General features: G+C 39.7%; 1 protein-coding gene across 5 annotated transcripts; it reads left to right on the forward strand.

The window, feature by feature from the left end:
- The first annotated feature begins 1,049 nt into the window (after positions 1-1,049).
- On the forward strand, positions 1,050-15,883 carry LOC133546264 (gastrula zinc finger protein XlCGF17.1-like). Of its 5 annotated transcripts, XM_061892182.1 has the most exons (4): positions 1,050-1,331; positions 7,054-7,132; positions 7,351-7,465; positions 9,677-15,883. In XM_061892182.1, the coding sequence occupies exon 4, from the start codon at positions 9,727-9,729 to the stop codon at positions 10,768-10,770; it is 1,044 nt and encodes a 347-aa protein (XP_061748166.1). In that variant the 5' UTR covers positions 1,050-1,331; positions 7,054-7,132; positions 7,351-7,465; positions 9,677-9,726; the 3' UTR covers positions 10,771-15,883. The 5 variants fall into 5 exon arrangements, with proteins under 5 accessions (XP_061748166.1, XP_061748163.1, XP_061748165.1 ...); XM_061892179.1 differs by lacking the exons at positions 7,054-7,132; positions 7,351-7,465 and adding an exon at positions 2,002-2,158; XM_061892181.1 differs by lacking the exon at positions 7,054-7,132.
- The last annotated feature ends 463 nt before the right edge of the window (positions 15,884-16,346 follow it).

Here is a 16,346-nt window from a genome sequence, read left to right on the forward strand (position 1 = left end):
TCGTCTCTGTTCATGGCGTAATTACACAGTATTTTGGACATCTGTGTTGCTGAATCTTTCTTCTTTGTTAGTTGTGAAGCAGCGAACATGTTTTCTCTACGTCAACCAGCATGTTTTTGGATGGGGAAATTGTGATATATATCTTACCGGAGATATCAGTGGATTATTCGTCGTTTCGCAGCAGCTTTGAGCTTAGCTCCTCGGCTTCTCTATGAGACAGTGTGTGTTCACCGCAGCCATCCGACCTCGAGGTATGTCTTTACAATCTTTACTTTAGAATCTTTAAAATCTCACTAAAACACTATTAAAACAATAAGCAGATAAGGGATCTTCCAGAATTATCCTAGTAAATGTGTCTAATTACATCTGCAACGCTCACACTGCCGTCGCCCGGAGCCGTCGCTTTTTTTTTCTTCTTTCTATTCCTTCACTATCAATATCCTAATTCACGAATCTTTCATCCTCACTCAAATTAATGGGGAAATTGTCGCTTTCTCGGTCCGAATTGCTCTTACTGCTGGTGGCTCCCATTAAAAAAAAATGGGAATATGTGTGGAGCCCTGCAACTTGTGACGTCACGTGCACATACTTCCGGTAAAGGCAGGGCTTATCTATTGGCGACCAAAAGTTGCAAACTTTATCGTGGATGTTCTCTACTAAATCCTTTCAGAAAAAATTATGGCAATATCGCGAAATGATCAAGTACGACACATAGAATGGACCTGCTATCCCCGTTTAAATAAGAAAATCTCATTTCAGTAGGCCTTTAACTTTGTTTAAAATGTTATTAGCAATAAAGATGATTAAATCGTATGATTTTGTTGATAGTGTTGCTTTAACTAAACGTTTTTACATGTTGTTTTGTGTCATTATATAAAACGTCGCTATTTTTTGGGGGTGTGTTTTGAAATAAAAGGCAAAATTAAATCCATCCGAGCCACGACTGTACATCTCGCCTACATGTCAATTTTTGTCGTGCAGTAACTCAAAGTCGTCCATAGATGGCAGTGCAGAGCATGGGAAGGTGCGTCTGCCTTGCGCATGCGCCGGTTGAACGTTTCTTTCGGTACCAATCGTGTCATTATCACGCAACATAGCAGTGTGGTCTTTAAGCCTGCATTAATTCCTTCATTTTTACGTTTGTACTCATTCGTCCATCGTATGAAGAACTGAACTTAATTAATCCTTCGTGTCTGGATCAACTCAAGTCGTCTCAGTGAACGTTGAAGTCAGGCTTAGCTTGCTGGCTAGCTAGCTAGCTTAGCTTAGCTTGCTAGCTGCTAACAAAGAGGCACGAAAGTGATCAATACGTCGCTTAGCAGACATCAAATGTGAGTATAAAGTGTTGTGATTGTGTAAAAAAAATGTATAATATAGCAATAATAAGACTAGTGTTGGTGAGTCAGCGACTAACTGGCTGTTGAATAAATATGTGTAGTGTTAGAAATAACGATAGCAAAGTATGAGGCGGAACTTTCTAGAAAAAAAAGTTGACTTGATTATTACCATGAAATAACACTTGGAATAAGTTAACTTTATGCATGCATTCAGTGCATTACATTTCAGACGAGCACTGTCAAGGAATGATAGTAGTTGGTTGTGGTTTCAAAATTACATTTTTATTTGCACCAAACCAATTACAATATTTCTATACTACTGTTTGTATTGTATATTAATGATATCTGTAAAATCTTTAAAAAACTCAACTGTATTCTCTTTGCTGATGATACAAGCCTGTGCTGTTCTGGGCAAGACCTTGGCCAGCTCCTAGAGCAGTGGTTCTTAACCTTGTTGGAGGTACCGAATCCCACCAGATTCATATGCGCATTCATCGAACCCTTCATTAGTGAAAAATAAAAGTTTTTTTTTTATTTCAAATTCAAGACAAAGTTATATGTTTTTGGTAACACTTTAGTATGGGGAACATATTCTAAGTAACAAAGACCTAATTTTGTCATGATCTGTGGTCTGGATCGTGTTTTTGTTATTTTTTTGTTGCAGACTTATGATTTTCACCTGCCTCTGGTGTACGGATCACGCACCTGTTTCTAATGAAGACCCTTTTTTAAGCCTGTTTTCGCCAGTCAGTCGGCCTGGAGTCATTGCTTGTTTTCATGCAATACCACAGTTCATGTTGCTCGATTCATGCCGTGTCCACGTAAGTCTTGTTTATTTATTGCCACAGTTTTGTGTTTGTTCGAGGCCATAGTTTATGTTTGTTTGTTTCATGCCACAGTTTTGTGTTTGTTCCCCGCCATAGTTTGTTTGTTTACCTCATGCCCTGCCAATATTTCTTGAGTTAATAAAAATGTTCCTACCGGCAAGCCTTGTCCGGAATAGTCATTATTGCACCTTGCAATAATGACTAGTTAAGAGCCAATATGTTACTATTTTTTATGTTAATTAGCAACTAATTAATGGTGAATATGTTCCCCATACTTAAGTGTTACCATTTTTCTTTTTACTGGTGCACAAATTGAACCATGCATGAACATCACCTTGTTCAAACAACAAAACCAACACAGTGGATAAACTCACAACAAATTAACCACCTGCAAATCAGTCAGCTGTTGCCGTATCCGTAATACGCTGATAGGGAGAAGTTTGTATTTACACGATGAGTCGGGTGTGGTTTGACCTCCACCGAACCCCTGAGGCCGACTCACCGAACACCAAGAGTTCGATCGAACCCAGGTTAAGAACCACTGTCCTAGAGACTGTAGAGCACGGGTCTCAAACTCAATTTACCTGGGGGCCACTGGATGCAGAAACTGGGTGAAGCTGGGCCGCAGGAAAAGATTTCTTAAAAAATCTAACATGCACTTTTTAATGAATTCACCTTCTATGAATGGCTTTCCCGCCCTAGCAACATACTTGCCAACCCTCACGATTTTTCCGGGAGACTCTTGAATTTCAGTGCACCTCCCGACAATCTACCGGTGCAACCATTCTCCCGAATTTGTCCCAATTTTCACCCGGCCGACATTATTAAGTGCTGCCGTGACTGCACTGCCTTTAACGTCCTCTACACCAGTGGTTCTCAACCTTTTTTCAGTGATGTAACCCCCCTGTGAACACTTTCTCAATTCAAGTACCCCCTAATCAGAGCAAAGCATTTTTGGTTGGAAAAATAGAGATAAAGAAGTAAAATACAGCACTATGTCATCAGTTTCTGATTTATTAAATTGTATAACAGTGCAAAATATTGCTCATTTGTAGTGGTCTTTCTTGAACTATTTGGGGAAAAAAGATATACAAATAACAAAAAACTTGTTGCGAAATCAACAAGTAATTCAATTATAAATAAAGATTTCTACACATGGAAGTAATCATCAACTTAAAGTGCCCTCTTTGGGGATTGTAATAGAGATCCATCTGGATTCATGAACTTTATTCCAAACATTTCTTCACAAAAAATAAATCTTTACTATCAATACTTATGGAACATGTCCACAAAAAATCTAGCTGTCAACACTGAATATTGCGTTGTTGCATTTATTTTCACAGTTTATGTTTTTGGAGTGTTATCCAATAAATATATTAAGTATGTATGAATTGCTGCTATTTTTTAGAAAATGTTCAACAAATCTCACTTGTCCCTTGGCATACCTTCACGTACCCCCAGGTGTTCGGATACCCTCAATAAGAGTACTACTGCTCTACGACTTGTCATCGCGCACATTTTTACATCACACAACCAAAGTAACAGCTCTGTGTCATGTTGTGTGAGACTTGTGCAGAACAACGTTAGTGGCTGCAAGACAATACGTATTTGGTCAATAGCCATACTGGTCACACTGAGGGTATAAACAACTTTAGCACTGTTACAATTATGCGCATCCACTTTGAACCCACACCAAACAAGAATGACAAACATTTTGGGAGAACATCCGCACCCTAACACAACTTAAACACAAGAAAACACATACCCAGAACACCTTGCAGCCCTAACTCTTCCGGCCTACAATATACAGCCCCTCAACCAACGCAAGTAGGGAGGGTGCGGGCGTGGGGGGTTGGTGGTAGCGGGGGAGGGTGTATTGTAGCCTGGAAGAGTTAGGGCTGCATTGGATTCTGGGTATTAGTTCTGTTGTGTTTATGTTGTATTATGGTGTGGATGTTCTCCTGAAATTTGTTTGTCATTCTTGTTTGGTGTGGGTTCACAGTCTGGCACATATTTGTAACAGTGTTTAATTTTTTTTTACGGCCACCCTTAGTGTGACCCGTGTAGCTGTTGATCAAATATGTCTTGCAATAGCACAAGTGCGTACTGCACAGCCAGATGCAACATATAACTGGGCTTGCACGCTGTCTCTACAGGATATAGAGGGCGCCAAAGGCAGTGCCATTATGGCACCCCCTGAATATTGTTGATTGTGTAAAAATCGGCAGGGATTTCGAGAGAATGGATGCCCATAAATTCAGGGGACTCCCGGGAAAATTGGGAACGTTGTCCGTTGGCAAGCATGACGCTGTCAAGCGCCGTTCCTATTAAACTCGCGGGCCGCACCAACATTGAATTGTCATATCAAAGTGCGGGCAACAAAATAACGTCTCGCAGGCCGCATGTTTGAGACTAAAGCATACTAAAGCAATTGTTTGATGCCAATAAACTATCAATCAACCTAAATAAAACCAAATATATGATTTTTGGAAATAGGAAAAATAACATACAGTGTCATAAAAATTGATGATATGGAGATAGAAAAGGTGTATTCAACAAAATTTTTGGGAATCTACATAGATGATATATTAAATGGGAAACTGTACATAAATATACTCAAGACAAAGATGGCAAAAATGTCTGGTATGTTACAGAAAATCAAAAACTTTGTAAATCAAAAGGCTCTTAACATGTTATGTAATTATTTCGTACACCCATATCTTAATTATTGTGTTGAAATCTGGGGTTATAATTACAAATCAAACAACTCTGTTCTTACTTCAAAAGAAAGCGATTAGAATTGTATATTGTGCGGGTTACCATGATCATACCAATGCTCTGTTTATTAAATTAAAAACATTAAAACTGCACGATCTTGTTGACCTCAACACTGATACTGTGACGTACAAAGCTCATAACCACATGCTGCCTCGGTTTCTACAGGTGAGGTTCAAACCTAGGGAGAGTCCCTATGACCTAAGAGGTTCAGCTGTCTTTCAGAAAGCAAACAGAAGAACAAGCTTAAAAAAGTAGATGTGTTTCCGTCAGGGGGGTAAATCTGAGGAACAGCTTGGATGATTCCTTAAAATGTTCCAGTTCCATTTACACATTTAAAAAACACTGTAAGACCAATGTCTTCAAAAAATATATCAGTCTTGAATCAACAGTAGTTAATAATGTGATCAATGCTAGTTAAAAACTAAATGTGGGATATAAATAATAATGGAAGTATAATTGTTTGTATATAGTATATAATTGGTACAAAGGTGTGTACAAGGATATTTCACATGCCTTTACTGTGTATATAGTTCAGGGGTCGGCAACCTTCAGCATACAAAGAGCCATTGGAGCTCATTTCCCCCCAAATAAAACCTACCTAGAGCCACAAACTCTCTTCGATTCCTAAAATGACAATAACACCACTTTTAGTTTCCTTACACGTGTGCTATAGGACTTATGAAATCAAACACTTGTTTGATTTATTTCTGGGTATAACGAAGCAAATCATCAAATTCTTTTGAACATTAGAAACAAAATACACTGTTCCTTCCCTTATTAATGAATGAAAAAATAAAAATCAACGCATTCCTATATTCTGAAAGCATACGACTACGGCATATTCATTTGACAAACAACTACCTAGTCATCAATAAAAACAGCAGATTGATAAAAATGTAAGTCAATAAAATGTTTCTCTTTTTTGATCCGTCCATTGCTAGTGGCTGACCGCTAAAAACAATTCAATTGCAAGGCAGCAAGAGATGTCGCATAAGGGCTGTGACATACATTTCCATCGACAACATTTTCAAATGTGTTTTATTTTCCTATGACAAGATCCCAGAACTCTCCAAAATAACAACTGTTAAATTCAAATGAACTAACTAAATAAAATTAAATATAATAGATCAAGTAACCATTATTTGTTGACATTCGATTTCAAAACCAATGTGAGCCACGGCGGAGGCAGGAAAGAGCCACATGCGGCTCCAGAGCCGCGGGTTGCAGACCCCTGATATAGTTGAACAGTGTTTATGTTGTGTAGAAGGTGTATTTGTAATATGTTGTGCAAAGGAAATTTCATAAATTTTGGAAGCTCATCTTGTGTTTTGCATTGTTTATAGGGTTAGACGCAATAAAGTGTTCAACTTCAGCCTAAACCCTTTCGATCTGCAACATTTTCCATTTATGAATGTTCAACTGTTTGTTTATGTAAAACTGTTGTTTTATTTTGTTGACCACTGACCAAAGAAATAATAAACTAAACTAAACTAATAATTACAGTATATACTATAGAATAAGAACAACTCCATTGTTTCTCACATGGCAGCGAGCAGTATTAATCATACGTAATCTAATTTGCATAATTGACTATGTGGCATTTTCTTGTTACATGAACTCTTTTAAATTTCTCGATGAGTTTGGCAGATATGTAAACACTCCTTTTAAATTAGAAACGAACAACAAATTGAGGTTGTGTATTGATTAAAGGGGAAGATTATCACAATTTCAGAAGGGTTAAAACCAATAAAAATCAGTTCCCAGTGGCTTATTTTATTTTTCGAAGTTTTTTTCAAAATTTTACCCATTGTAGAATATCCCGAAAAAAGGCTTTAAAGTACCTGATTTTCGCTATCTGTGAAGCCACCATCCATTTTCCTGTGACGTCATCCAGTGACATACATGCTATGCAGGGGAATAGCACAGCAAGATATAGCGACATTAGCTCGGATTCAGACTCGGATTTCAGCGGTTTAAGCGATTCAACAGATTACGCATGAATTGAAACGGATGGTTGGAGTATGGAGGCAGATAGCGAAAACGAAATTGAAGAAGAAACTGAAGCTATTGAGCGAATAGCTATTGACGCTATTCGGCCATGTCTGCCTTAGCATCGCCGGTATAATGTGCAGACCAAACGATCGGGACTTTCGCATCTTGTGAACTGGAGCAACTTAAATCCGTCGATTGGTAAGTGTTTGTTTGGCATTAATTGTGGGTGGAGGGAAACGCTGGATGCAAATATAGCTACAAATGTACATACAGCTAGCCTAAATAGCATGTTAGCATCGATTTTTGATGGCAGTCATGTCGCGACCAAATATGTCTGATTAGCACTTAAGTCAATAACATCAACAGAACTCACCTTTGTGATTTTGTTGACTGTATCGTTGGAAATGCATCTGCAGGTAATCCATACATCTCTGTGCCATGTCTGCCTTAGCATCACCGGTAAAATGTGCAGACCAAACGATCGGGACTTTCGCATCTTGTGACACTGGAGCAACTTAAATCCGTCGATTGGTAAGAGTTTGTTTGGCATTAATTGTGGATGGAAGGAAAGGCTGGATGCAAATATAGCTACAGATGTACATACAGCTAGCCTAAATAGCATGTTAGCATCGATTAGCATGCCGTGCTAATCGATGCTAACATACTATTTAGGCACATTCTACGTAAGTCTACTTTAATCCGTCCCTGATCGTGTTGTTACACCCTCCGACAACACACCGACGAGGCATGATGTCTCCAAGGTACGGAAAACAGTCAAAAAAACGGAAAATAACCGAGCTGATTTGACTCGATGTTTATAATGTGTTTGAGAAAATGGAGGTTGACCGAGAGCAAATAATAGAAAGGCGTTTAATTCACCAAAATTCACCCATTTAGAATTCGGAAATCGGTTAAAAAAATAAATGGTCTTTTTTCTGCAACATCAAGGTATATATTGACGCTTACGTAGGTCTGGTGATAATGTTCCCCTTTAATATCCACAATGAAGTGATAGTAAAAGTAATCCCACAAAGGAAAGTACGTTAATGTACACACCAAGGAAGGAAGGAAGAGACCGGAATATGTTGATTGACAGTGTAAAAGTAATCACTCCGTATTTTCACAGTTTTATGCATTTTTATGTATAAAATATAACCAATTCAAATCCAATTGCAATTTTGGAGAGAAAAATCTTAATTAGGTTTTCTTGTCAAAATCGTGCAGCCCCGATGTGTGTGTGAGATACATGATCGACAGCTTTGAGAGCCAACATTTCATGTGAAAGTCTTTGACAACGTTTGACAAATATAAAAAAAATATTTAATTCATTATGATTAAGCCACTATTGCTAACATGTGCTAGCCTTTGGTGGTGTTTATGTATTTTTTGCTTTAAAAATGCCATCTTGAGTCGTGACATACATCTTCTTTGAATGCAAACCCCAAAACCAGTGAATTTGGCACGTTGTGTAATTTGTAAATAAAAACAGAATACAATTATTTGAAAATCCTTTTCAACTTATATTCAATTGAATAGACTGCAAACACAAGATACTTAACATTCGAACTGGAAAACTTTCTTTTTAGCAAATATTAGCTCATTTGGAATTTGATGCCTGCAGCATGTTTCAAAAAGTGGCAAAAAAGACTGAGAAAGTTGAGGAATGCTCATCAAACACTTATTTGGAACAACCCACAGGTGAACAGGCAAATTGGGAACAGGTGGGTGCCATGATTGGGTATAAAAGCAGCTTCCATGAAATGCTCAATCATTCACAAACAAGGATGGGGAGAGGGTGACCACTTTGTGAAAAATAGCGTAAGAACAACATTTTTTGAACAAACTATTGCAAGGAATTTACGAATTTCACCATGTACGGTCTGTAATATCATAAAAAGATTGAGAGAATCTGGAGAAATCACTGCACATAAGCGATGATATTACGGACCTTGGATCAAAAAGCGAAATCAGTGTGTAAAGGATATCACCACATGGGCTCAGAAAAACTTCAGAAAACCACTGTCAGTAACTACAGTTTGTCGCAACATATGTAAGTGCATGTTAAATTCCGACAATGAAAGCGAGAGCCATTTATCAACAACACCCAGAAATGCCGCTGGCTTCGCTGGGCCCGAGCTCATCTAAGATGGACTGATGCAAAGTGAAAAAAGTTTTCTGTGGTCTGACGAGTCCACATTTCAATGTCTTTTTGGAAACTGTGGACTAGAGTGCGGGTACTAGACTGGCTTGCCTGTATTCTAGACCTGTCTCCCATTGAAAATGTGTGGCGCATTATGAAGCCTAAAATACCACAACGGAGACCACAGACTGTTGAACAACTTAAGCTGTACTTCAAGCAAGAAATGGGAAATAATTCCACCTGAAAAGCTTAAAAAATTGATCTCCTCAGTTCCCAAATGTTTACTTGGTGTTATTAAAAGGAAAGGCCATGTAACACAGTAGTAAAATTGCCCCTCTGCCAACTTGTTTGCAATGTATTGCTGCCATTAAATTCTAAGTTAATGATTATTTGCACAAAAAAAATAAGTTTCTCAGTTGGATCATTAAATATCTTGTCTTTGCAGTCTATTCAATTGAATATAAGTTGAAAAGGATTTGCAAATCATTTTATTCTGTTTTTATTTACGGATTACACAACGTGCCAACTTCACTGGTTTTGGGTTTTGTAAATGCCTCATCTGATTGACAAAAGCTGGGTGTTTGTCGTCTTGTGTCCTTCAGAGGTCTGCGAAGAACCTCTTCTCTCTGACCAACAGAAGTGGAGTTTTAGCATGGAGCAGAAGGAGCCACATCCCTGCCCCTTCAAAGAGGAAGAGGAGTTGGCACAAAATGAAGAGGCGGACCCACTGACCCTGCGCTTTAAAGAGGAGGAGGAGGAACATAGCATCAGTCAGGAGGGGGCGCGGCTTGAACGGCTGGAGGAGTTCCCGGTGATTCGTGTCATCGTGAAGAGTGAAGATGATGAGGTCAAGCGTGAAAGTGCGGAGAAGAGAGGGGCGGAGCCTCCAAGTAGCAGCTCCACTGAACACATCTGTGGAGGATCACAATCTGACGAGCGCTTAGCTCCACTATCAGATATTGACCCTGATGATGAAGGCTCTAAAGTTGATAAGACATGTCACACTGACCACACGTGCTTCCAATGCTCTCACTGTGACAAAACCTTTAACCACCATTGTCGCCTGAAAGTACACATGAGAATACACACCGGAGAAAAACCCTTCTCCTGCTCAGAGTGCGGGAAATGTTTTCTACGAAAAAACGGGTTGAAAGAACACATGCAAACGCACACTGGTAAAAAACCTTTTATTTGTTCAATCTGTGGTAAAGATTTTGTACAGAGACATTATTTAGAAATACACATGAGAATACACACCGGGGAAAAGCCTTTTTCGTGTTCAATCTGCGGTAAAAGCTTTATAAAAAGTCCCAGTTTGAAACTGCACATGAGAACACACACCAAAGAAACCCCTTTCACCTGCTCCATCTGCAGCAAAAGTTTTGTCGAAAGTAACAATTTTAAAGTGCACTTGAGAACGCACACCGGAGAAAAACCCTTCGTCTGTTCAATCTGCGGCAAAGGTTTTGCGCAGAGTCAACATTTAAAAGGACACATGAGAATACACACCGGCGAAAAACCCTATTCCTGTTCGAGCTGCAGCAAAAGCTTTTGTGACCGATCGACACTTGTGAAACACACGAGAACACACACCGGCGAGAAAGTGGTGAGTTGCAGTGTGTGCGATGAAAGGTTCGCTTACAAGTACCAGTGTGACAAACACAATTGTGCTGGTGAGAACAGCAGCAGCCAATGAAGCTGCAGGATTTACTTTCACTTTCTAACAACATTAGCACATATAACATGTGTGACACTTTGTTGTGTCCAACACAATCTTGTTAATATGCTTTTACCTCTTATAGATTAGGTATTTCAGTCCAGTACCTGCATTAATATACAGCATTGTGTCCTTTAAAAAAAAAAAAAATGAACAGAACGATTTGACGGAAGAGGTGTAAGTAAACAGTACAAAACATGTGTTACATAAGGTAAACATTTCTTGTGTATATAGTAGGGGTGTAACGGTACGTGTATTTGTATTGAACCGTTTCTGTACGGGGGTTTCGGTTCGGTTCGGAGGTGTACCGAAAAAGATTCCACACGGACATATTAGGTAGTAGCGCACCGCACGTTGTGTAAACAATGCAGAGCGAGGCACAACACTCGGCAGGCTAGCAGCGACCAGGCGAGGACAACATGCAAAAGCCAGAGCTGGAAGACCCTCCTGCCTCGTTAACATCCCCCCTATGGGAACACTTCGGCTTCGTGGTGCGATACAACAACGGAGGACGGAGGTTTGCCGACATTGTTCAGCAGCAGTAGGGTATGCTTCTGCCAACACGTCAAACATGCTAACCCCTTTGAAGCGGCACCACCCCCAAGTCAAGCTTGCTTTAAGGAAAAGAAAGAGGAGCGTGGTGCAAACACTGCATTCAAGCAGCCTCTCCTCGGCTAACCAGGCAGGGCTATAGCAATAACAAATATAGCAGCACATTTAAGACCATCCGTCCATCCATTTTCTACCACTTGTCCCGTTCGGGATCGCGGGGGGTTGCTGTATTGCATTAAAACTAGTGTGGTGGATTGGTCTGAAGCTTAAACAGCAAACAAAGTGGATTTAGTACAAAAGTTTTATTTACCCATAATCAAAAGTACAGAGTTGGATTGAATTGCTCGTGCATACTGACAACATCCTCCAGAGAAACGTGGATGATCGAAATCATGCGAAGCACACCATAGTATTGGTCTATCGGCCTTTTATATGTTTCCCTCATGTGTCCAAATGTTTTGGACCTATTTGCTCTGCAACATCCTTAAATCCCTTAGTCATAATATACAATCAAAACATTTTGTAGAATGGTCAACCCGACCACATATTCAACTTTCACCCACATATGCTCTTCCGCTGATTCAGAGGCTTTTAGACAGACACAAAATATGGTCAGAAATTCCACTACACTAGATTTTGACCCACTTCTATGGTGGAAGAACAATAAGCACATATATCCTCATACTACCAAGGTAGCCAGGCTGGGGGGAAAGAAAAGTTAATCTGAGGCTGAGTTGACGTGAAACTGTTTAATTTGGCACTTTTTATATGTAGAAGAAAAGTTTTGTCTTTTTATTTCCTCTGTGGACCCCGACTTAAACAAGTTGAAAAACTTATTGGGGTGTTACCTTTTAGTGGTCATTTGTACGGAATATGTACTGTACTGTGCAATCTACTAATAAAAGTCTCAATCAATCAATCAAAAAAAGCAGTTTATATGTAGAAAGGTTTTGTTAAGGAACCATTCTGAGCCTTATTTAGTTTTTATTTTATATATGTTGACCACATTAACCCTGGCAATGGACCCTGTGTTTATCATATGTATGTTACGCCATTGTTTACAAATTTGGTAAATAAATAACCAAAAAATGTATATTTTGTTGTTTTCTTACTATACCGAAAATGACCCGAACCGTGACCTCTAAACCGAGGTACGTACCGAACCGAAATTTTTGTGTAGCGTTACACTCCTAGTATAAAGAGATTCATCATTCACTTCAGTGACGTGCGGGGAGGTTTATAGCTGGTGAGGCACTGACTTAATCAGAATCAAATTTACAAATATACAGTATGCGGTCTGCGCAGATTATATGCCATTTTATTGGCAGCAGTTTACGGGTTATGTTTAATTTCTGCATTCTTTACACATACAAACTGTCGCCCACAAAATGTGCATTTCATTAAAAACGAAACAAAAATAATGTTATCGCCGTCTTACGTTATAAATGAAGTCCATGCGCCGGTCCTTCTGGATAAAAATAGTCATCACTTTCTGGTAAAAGTCCTCCTTCACTTCCTTCAGTTTTAAAAGTCTTATAAGAGTTCAACATAGTTGCCGCGATTAGCAGAGCTCCTACTCTCATTTCCACGAAATGCGAGCTGCTGTTTGGCGAGGAAGCAGGTCGCATTGATGACATCTTTTAAAATCTCTCGGTTCTCTTTTGCCTTAGTATTGTGGATGCTGATGTTGAGTCGCCGCTGCTCATCCAAAGCCAAGTCTATCCTCGTCATCCCAAACGTTTTTAGCGCAATCTAGCTTTGAATATGAGCGGCCGAGCGCTCATGTTTGATGAGGCTTCTTTGCAAATTCTTTAGGTCGCAAAAATCCCATTTGAGTCCACACAGTTCCACAGGTTGAAAAAAGAAGGCAAAGAGAGCAGAAAAGGCGGTTTCTTTCAGAACATCCACAAGCCAGACTTTTCACTTATACCACTCCGTTTGGAAAGAGCGAGTAACTTTCCATCCTGCTGATTGAAACAAACCATTCAGCTCCGGTGTTGGTTTTCCTTTAGTAATTATCTCCTGCTTCGCTTGAAAGTCCACTTTAGAAAACTGTTTAAAGAGGAACATTATCACAATTTCAAAAGGGTTAAAAACAATAAAAATCAGTTCCCAGTGGCTTGTTGTGATTTTTGAACTTTTATCAAAATTTTACTGGTCCGGAATATCCCTAAATAAAGCTTTAAAGTGCCTTATTTTCGCTATCTTCGAAACCACTATCCGTTTTCCTGTGACGTCACACAGTGCTGCCAATGTAAACAAACAATGGGAATACCACAGCAAGATATAGTGACATTAGCTCGGATTCAGACTCGGATTTCAGCGGCTTAAGCGATTCAACAGATTACGCATGTATTGAAACAGATGGTTGGAGTATGAAAGTATTGAAGAAGAAACTGAAGCTATTGAGCGAATAGCTATTGACGCTATTCATAGCCATTGCATGGCCGAATAGCTGCGTTAGCATCGCCGGCAAAAGGTGCGGACCAAACGATCAGGACTTTAGCATTTTGTGATAATGGAGCAACTTAAATCCTTCGATTGGTAAGTGTTTTTTTCGAATTAAATGTGGGTGGAAGGAAACGTAATATAGTTGCAAATGCATCTGCAGGTTATCCATACATCTCTGTGCCATGTCTGCTTTAGCACCGCCGGTAAATAGCATGTTAGCATCGATTAGCTGGCAATCACGCCGCGACCAAATATGTCTTGATTAGCACAAAAGTCAACATCAACAAAACTCGCCTTTGTGATTTTGTTGACTTTATCGTTGCAAATGCATCCGCAGGTCATCCATACATTTCTGTGCCATGTCTGTCATCGCCGGTCAAATGTGAAGACACTACAGGACATTCAATGGGGGTCTGGCGGCAGACACTTTCGCATCTTCGGTGCAACTTGAATCCCTCCCTGTTAGTGTTGTTACACCCTTCGACAACACACCGACGAGGCATTATGTCTCCAAGGTTTCAAAAAGTAGTCGAAAAAACGGAAAATAACAGAGCTGAGACCCGGTGTTTGTAATGTGTAGAAAATGAAAATGGCGGCTTTATTACCTCAGTGACGTCACGTTCTGACGTCATCGCCACCAGAGCAATAAACAGAAAGGCGTTTAATTCGCCAAAATTCACCCATTTAGAGTTCGGAAATCGGTTAAAAAAATATATGGTCTTTTTTCTGCACCATCAAGGTATATATTGACGCTTACATAGGTCTGGTGATAATGTCCCCCTTTAAGTGCGAAAATGTAGTCATCCATGTTGAAAGTCGGGGTGCACGAGACGGAAAAAATAAGTCGCTGCGGCACTTACCCTCTGAGGCCACCGTATGTCTGGGATCATGAGCGCCCCGCCCCTATCGTGAGGCACGAGAACTGTATGCCTCATCTCAGACTTTTTTCTCTGCCGTTTTGATGGCTCAACCAACACACAAAACATGTTACTCGCTGCGGCACTTGACTCGCTTACGCCACCGTATGTGTCTGCTCATGAGCGCCCCTATCGTAAGACACGAGAACTGTTTGCCTCACCTCAGACCTTTTTCTCTGTCATTTAGAACGCTCAGCAACACACCAGACAAGAACGCACTCTGGCCGCACGGCAGACAGAGAAATTTATGAGGGATTGCAAAAATTCTGCGATTTTGAAGAAAAAAATAATCCAGGTTGGTGAAGCTAAATGAAAATTAAAAACTAACAATTACAATTATTTTATCGTCATATATTTTATTTCTTTGCATGATCACAGATCACTGCCTCCCCTGACCGCACGTCACTGATTCACTTTTATACTTTATTTTTATATAAGCTTTTAAAACAATGAATTGTTGAATATTTTCATTTCTAGTGCGAAATTATTCCATAGACAAACTCCTTCATATGATTTAGATATTTATTTGACATTTGATCACACCTTTGCTTTTGAGTACACGTAAAAGTCGCTCCCAGCCGTTACACGGGTAGACACAGCACTGGAGCCAAGCGTGCAGTTTTTGACCAAGTTCTAATGTACGTAGATTTTTATCACAAGTTTTTACTCCAGCAGGACGCCACTTTTCAGCCACATCCTTATCCTTTCTCCCCTCCTGCTCCCGGCTGCTTACTGTTAAAGACAACAGATGATTAGATTAACACGTACCACCTGTGAAATCTAATCACATGCCAGGTGTGTCTCGCCGTCAGCACATGCCCCAACCCTATCCGATGGTTCTCGTCCCTCAGCAACATAGACAGAGGCGGTGACCTTTGCTCCTGCAGGTGCGCTGGCCACACCTCCCTCCACATTCATATTTAGCTGAAACTTCTTCTGGACCACTTTCAGAAGTATTTTGTTATGTACTTTATACATAATTTGAGCAGTTGTGCTTAATGCAAAATACTTTCCTTTTAAATTGTGTAACTTTATGTATTATATGTTGGGTTTTCATAGTCCATGCTATTAATTATCTGTATTACTGTCTTTTGTAATATGAATCTTTTTTTGTAATTACATATTTATGTCCCCAGACCTTTATTCAATACGCAATGTATGCTTCAACTACAGTTGGGTACAATAAATGTATTTGTTTTGTATGTATTTTTTTCTATTTAATATTGTAGTCCTTTTTTGGTGTATTGGTCTTTAGGGCGCCGTAACTCAGGCGGTCGAGCGGCCGTCCAGCAACTTGAGGGTTCCAACTTGCGTCTAAGCTGGGGAACAATAGTCAGGGAGGGGGGGAAATGAGGATGGAACGCAACAAAAGGTAGTTTAGTTATAGTTGTTGTGTGTCTGAAGACAGAAGAATACAGTAACACTTTTTTTGTGTGTGCCTCAGGCTGGTTTCAAACTCACGTCCCTGGAATTTAACCCGAGATAGTCACAAAGTTGCACGTTTTAAAGCCAGCTATTTGTATTGACAATGGTTCTATTGTCATTAATAACAAAAGTACTTACACTATATTGCCAAAAGTATTTGGCCACCTGCCTTGACTCACATATAAACTTGAAGTGCCATCCCATTCCTAA

Source organism: Nerophis ophidion, linkage group LG29 (assembly GCF_033978795.1).
Source record: "Nerophis ophidion isolate RoL-2023_Sa linkage group LG29, RoL_Noph_v1.0, whole genome shotgun sequence".
NCBI classification, from domain to species: domain Eukaryota; kingdom Metazoa; phylum Chordata; class Actinopteri; order Syngnathiformes; family Syngnathidae; genus Nerophis; species Nerophis ophidion.